The sequence below is a fragment of the Chaetura pelagica genome, unplaced genomic scaffold (assembly GCF_000747805.2).
Source record: "Chaetura pelagica isolate M959 unplaced genomic scaffold, ChaPel_1.0 scaffold314, whole genome shotgun sequence".
Classification (NCBI taxonomy): Eukaryota; Metazoa; Chordata; class Aves; order Apodiformes; family Apodidae; genus Chaetura; species Chaetura pelagica.
In genome coordinates, this window is record NW_009953218.1 from 985,557 (window position 1) to 991,546 (window position 5,990).

Genomic DNA, 5,990 nt, shown 5'->3' on the forward strand with positions numbered 1-5,990 from the left:
TCCTGTCCGTAATCCCCGTCACCAAACACTCATTCAGTTATCAGAAGCATTTCAGAGCCCTTGAGATTAATGGCTGGTGCCATGTAAACAGAGCCTTATATTGGGAAGACGAAGCTACTGGCAGGTCAGTACACAGCAGGAGAAGACCAAGGCAGGTCCCCTGTCCCTTGCGGCTCTGGTGGTCCCCAAACAAAGGAAGTCCTGGGATGGGCAACAGTCTGAAAGCCATAGTTGCTTTTGTGCCCTCCAATGGGTGCCAAAAGTACCTCCTTGAAGACCTAGAAGAGATGCCAGTGGATAAAATGGTGGATCTGAGTGGTAAGCAGCTGAGGCGGCTGCCTCTGCACATTTGCTCTTTTAGGGAACTGGTTAAGCTGTACCTGAGCGACAACAACCTGAACCACCTGCCTCCCGAGCTGGAGCAGCTGCAAAACCTGCAGATCCTGGCGCTGGACTTCAACAACTTCAAAGCTCTGCCCTTGGTCGTGTGCACGCTGAAGCAGCTCTGCATCCTCTACCTGGGCAACAACAAGCTCTGCAGCCTGCCCCTCGAGCTCCGGCTCCTGCAGAACCTCAAGACCCTGTGGCTCGAGTCCAACTGCCTGCAGTTCCTGCCCGAGGTGGTGTGTGAGCTCAGCCTGCTCAAGACCCTGCACGCCGGCTCCAACGCCCTGCGCACGCTGCCCCCCCAGCTGCGCCGCCTGCGGGAACTGCGCACCATCTGGCTGTCGGGCAATCTGCTGTCCGAGTTCCCCCCTGTCCTCCTGGACATGCCTTTTCTGGAGGTGATCGATGTGGATCGCAATTCCATCCGGTTCTTCCCCAGCCTGGCTCACCTGCCCGGCCTGAAGCTGGTGATCTACGATCACAACCCTTGCGGGAACGCACCCAAAGTGGCCAAAGGGGTGCGCAGGGTAGGGAGGTGGTCAGAGGAGACCCCTGAGCCCCGCAAGAGGTCTGGGGCAGTGATAGAAATCTCTCTTAATGAGAAACCATCACTACCTGCTGCTGCCAAGCCCGAGCCAGAGGCCGAGCCCTGCTGAGGCTCAGCTGCCCATGCAGACCAAGGGCACAGAGCACCCACAGACGCTGCCCCACCTCTACCTCTTCCTCCCTCGCTGGTGTCTGGGAGTACCACGCTGCCTGGCTAGCCTTCAGGAGTTTAGAGCCAGGTGACAGCAAAACTCTCTTGTAGACACCCCTTTCTGAGAGCACTCTCTAGGGGAAAGACTTCCTCCCTTTCCTCTTCCTCCCATGTAGGAACGACTTCAGAGTTTGCAGTAGAGATGAAGATGCAGTTTAGATGTTTTCCATGGGTGAATTGTACGGTGCACGTACGGACTCGCTGCTCTTCACCCATGGGAAGCCCATGGGGTTGTCCTCCCTTCCACCTTGCTGAGGTGTCTGAGCTCATTTGGAAGCCACTGTTTCAGGTGATGAGCACTGCTGGGAGTCACAGCTTTAAAGTTACCCACAACGTTCCTCTCTGATGACTTATTTGAAACCCAGCAGCAACAGCTTGAAGGCTTCCCCGCCTGCTGTGTGGGAAGCTGTAGCAGAGCCTTGGCTGCACTATCAAGGAAACAGCACATACATACCAGCAAGCTCTCCTCTCACACTGCTGCCTTCTTCCCAGAGAAACGGTGACCACGCTGTTTTGTTATTACCAAGCAGCATTTGAAATCATGGCGAGGAAAGCTAGCAGCTTTGCTGCTACCTTTTATCTAACCAGCTATGCTGCCTGAAAGGGTAACCATCCACACTGAGTTTTCATGCAGCAGCAAAGAAGAAAATGAAATGGAAAAACCACAAGAGCTGCAAAGGTAAAGCTGTATGAATAAAACCCAGGGCTGAGAGCCTGCTGCTACAGGCTCACACTGAATTTGAAGCAAACTTCACTCACGACTTCAGTAGGGTGTTTCCCCAGCTTGCAACTCAGACTGGTTCAGATTCCCTTGGAAATGTGCTGAACTAATTTAAGTATGCTTTGCTTTAATTGTGCAACACAGAAATTGGGCTCAAAATGACATTTTTAGCTTTTGATTCCATTGCACGATCATTGAGTTTGGCAAAATACAGCTTTTTTTTTTTTAAAAAAAGGGTGAGGAGCCCTTGGTGCAGAACTGCCATGTCCTCCCCTGCCTTGCTTGTCAGTGGCACCACCGTGTCTCAGCAGCCCAGCCTGCAGGAGCAGCAGTTGGCTTCCCAGAAGAGGTTTGATTTTATGCCAGTTCATGACTGCTTTATGTCATTTACATGCTTGAAAATTTATCTGGAAATACAGAGACTCTGCTAGCACTTGCTGTCTTGTTAAATGAAGTTTGAATTTGGATCTGGCTGGCACCCATGTAGTCATTAAATTAAATAAAGTGTACTAGCATCTTGCTGAGTTAAACCAGCCAGCTTTGGCATTCACTGAATTCTCTCTTTCTGAACTCTCTCATCTAACTTTGTTGGAACAAACTGTTTCTTCCTACAAAATTATTGAGCAGGACAAGAGTTTGGGGCTTTTTTAACATCCCAGTTTCATGTTTTATTTTCTACAGAACTGCCCTGGTACTTTTATCTGGGGGGTGTGAGAAAGATTGACCTGCTTGTAAATGGTTTGTGTTGAAGACACAAACTGTGATTCTGCACAGTATTGTCACTTTGGGAGAGCATGAGTCTGGAGAGTTTGGAAGGATTTCTGTATGCAGATCCTCTTCATTTCAGGAAAGCTAAGGGAGAAAAATATTTGCTCAGATACTTTCTTGATTTCTAATCGATCTTCCTGCTTTGGCAGTTCCCCTGGTGTTTACCAAGGTGCTGTATACTTGCCAGGGCCAGAAGGGTCCCAACACCCTGCTGGTACCTCTGGAGAGGCTCCCAAGCAGACAGGGTGCCTCCACTCACCTCTGCTTACAGTCATGGAGAACCTATGTGAAGGTTGCTGCAGGCATCACAGAATTCCTTATGACCCAAGCACAACCAGTCCAGTTAAGAAACATGTTGCCTTTGCAGCAGCTATGTAGGAGAGCATCTAAAGGTAGGCCACAAAGGGTGTGAAAGGAGGAAAACAAAAAAGGCTACAAAATACAGCCCGGCACATTTTCCACTAACTGCTATTATGCATGTTCGTAAAGTTGGGCTGAGCTCAGTACTTGACAGACAAGCATACTGCTCCAGAATGCTACTTCTCCTAGACTGCACCCTCCTCTCACTCCCTCTCAGCAGAAATCCTAGCTACATAAAATTTGTGGTACAACAAAGCTGTGAAATCCCTGAAGTTTTGGGCATTGGCAAAGGTTCCTCTTCGTATTTATATCTTATTTTCATCATCCAAAAATATGCAGCACACCAGCATTTCTAGAACAGGGTAACATTTAACTTCAGTGCCTAAATCTAGGATCCCAACTCAAAACCTATCCAGCCTGACTAGCTGAACACATCAGGTGAACCTGAACCCCAAAGCTGCAAAAGGCCCAAGGGGTTTTCCTTGGTGCTGACCACCTGGTCCCCACTTGAAGTGCCTGAGGACTGAAATGTGCACCGCTGCCTTCCCCACGGAACTGCACTTCTTGGTTCTGCACAAAGACAAGTACCATTTTGATGGATTTGAACTTCCTTTTTTATTTATTTCTGTGTATTTTAAGTGGAACCTGGAGAGGAACAAAAGGATTAGGGTTGTATAAAGCCCATTTTACTTGAAAGTGCATCTTCCCCACAACACATATAACCTGAAATCAGTTAAAATTAACTGAAGACGGTTGTTTTCATGTCACCGATGGCGATTTGCTGTCTCAAGCTTCTGTTCCATAACCTCACGGAAATTAGATCATAAAAAAAAATTGCTGGGTGAGATCTGGTCCACATATCCTCAGCTACTGAAGACAATTTAACATGGGCGATGGTCTGGCACCCGTTTTCTGGGGAGAAAAAGAAAAATCAGAAAATTCCTGTCCCCACTCATGTCCACCATCCTCCTCACCCAGTCTTATTTTTAATTTTTAGTTTATATTTTGTGTTCAGTGCTAGCTTTACCTCACAGCACCCAAGGCATTATCACCTCAACCCTACGACACCACCTCTGACCACAGTGAAAACCTGTGATTCACTGAACAGTGCACACTGCCTGGTAACGGGCATGCCTGGAATAACCTGCCTGCAAGCAGAGGGCACGCCCAAGATAACCTGCCTACTACAAGAGGAATTTTCTCCCAAACTTTTAATAAATGTGCTTTTGTTTTAGGTGCAGATTCTACTGCAGAAGCAGCTGTGCATTTAACCACAATTCTTGCCAAAAGCAGCACGATGCCTTACATTCTGGTCAGACACTTTTGCTGATGTTTTAGTATTACATACAGCACTAGTAGTTGGTGTGCATACCCAGATTACCCAGCAATTACCCAGGCATTCCTCAGAGAGGCTAACTAAAGAGCACTGATGACTCTAAAGGCCTGTCCATAACCTAATGCAAAAAAATAATCTGACATGAACATCAGCAGGTCAGATGTCAGTCTTCAGACCAAACGAAATATTTTTAGAACAAAACTTTCCAGCATTGTTAATCTTCCACAGAAGGAGGCTTTGCTCTACCCCACTGACCAACATAGATACTCGTGTCATACCTTGGTGCTGCTTTAATGATGTCATCTACACGAAGAATCATTTCTGCTGCTTCAGCTGCGCTCAGCAGAACTTGTCTCTTGACTTGGAAACTTTCTGTTACTCCCAAGACTGCCATGTCTCCAATGACACCCTCTCTCATATCTGGAAGAAACATTAAGAGGTTTTGGTGGTTATGGGTTTTTTCAACCTTTTTTTTTTGTTTTTTTAAGGAGATTACAATGGAGCTGACAACATGGTAGCTTACCTGCTCAAATGAACCATACTGATAGTAAGGGAAGTATTAAATAAAGCCTTTCAACTCAACTCCTGAGTTAAGCTGAGCATGTTGCAATTACATACAAAAAATAAATTATGAAAACTTTATAGACTGGGAAGAGGAGACAAGACCCCAGCAGAACTCTCAGCACTCTCACCTGAAGTAGATCAACTTCAGAATTGTTCTCCACAACTTCTTTTTAAAGCTTTTTTTGAGGCGTGGGGATTGGTTATGAGTTTTTTTGTTTGTTTTTAAATGAGTGCCTTTTTTCTTGAGTTTCATATGACTAGAGTCAGTGGAAGACAGGCCAGTGGTTTTACAGGTGGAAATAATTCCCTTCAAAAACCAAGCTTTGCACTCTGTTATGCAAAGCCTAATACCATGATAAAGCAACATAACATTGTATGCCTACTTTCTACGTAAGCCAAACAGAAATCAACATACTAAGCTCTTTCAGCCAAAATGTATCAGTGACAAACAGATGTGACCAAGTTTAATAAGCCTAATCCCCTCCACAAACACCAATCCAACAACAGAAGTAATATCAAGCCCCTTACCAAGTCCGTAAGTAGTCTTCCCTTCACTGTGAGCAGCTCTGAGCTGAGCAACCAAATCTGCACTGTCATAGCCAGCATTATCAGCTATTATTGTTGGGATCTAAAGGGACAAAACACAGGTTGCTTTCAATTAACACAGGGATTGATCCCTAGTAAACATGAAACACACTTTGATATTACTATTCAGTTTCAGGAAGAGGAAGTTTCAAAAACACAGCAGATGATCTGTTACAGTGACCCAAAGATAAGGAAAAACTGCCTAAGGATTCTGTTTATGTTACTGCTACCCTGTTAAGACAGTAATTCCATTTTACATGGACAAAAAAAAAAGATATTTTCTTACAATTTCAGACTACAAGCACTGGGGAAATGCTTTCATATTCAGAACACAGGCTTGCTGGTAAGCATTAACCACCAGATCATTCTCTTCAGACTGCAGTACAACTTACATGCACTGACTGAAAAGGTAATGCCAAGTTTTACCATGCTCTTTAATTCAATTTTCTTGGAAGAAATATGTTCCTGTGGACTTTCAATTACTAACATGTTTTTTCTGATTTAAAATGCAG

General features: G+C 45.5%; 2 protein-coding genes across 2 annotated transcripts in view; one reads left to right on the forward strand and one right to left on the reverse strand.

Annotated features, from left to right (window-relative positions):
• Positions 1–206: 206 nt before the first annotated feature.
• On the forward strand, positions 207–1,043 carry LRRC10 (leucine rich repeat containing 10). The gene has a single exon (XM_009997724.1). It carries the CDS (start codon positions 207–209, stop codon positions 1,041–1,043), a length of 837 nt encoding a protein of 278 aa, XP_009996026.1.
• A 2,560-nt stretch (positions 1,044–3,603) lies between these two features.
• CCT2 (chaperonin containing TCP1, subunit 2 (beta)) overlaps positions 3,604–5,990 on the reverse strand; it is a 16,625-nt gene continuing 14,238 nt past the window's right edge. Inside the window, exons 13-15 of the mRNA XM_009997725.1 lie at positions 5,422–5,521; positions 4,608–4,749; positions 3,604–3,905 (exon numbers count right to left, since the gene is read on the reverse strand). Of these exons, the coding sequence (XP_009996027.1) occupies positions 3,875–3,905; positions 4,608–4,749; positions 5,422–5,521 (273 nt within the window). The 3' untranslated portion in view covers positions 3,604–3,874. The remainder of the gene's footprint in view (positions 3,906–4,607; positions 4,750–5,421; positions 5,522–5,990) is intronic.

Bases quoted from the DNA above. Each gene is read 5' to 3' on its own strand.
- LRRC10 (XM_009997724.1), top strand. From the start codon at position 207: ATGGGCAACAGTCTGAAAGCCATAGTTGCTTTTGTGCCCTCCAATGGG.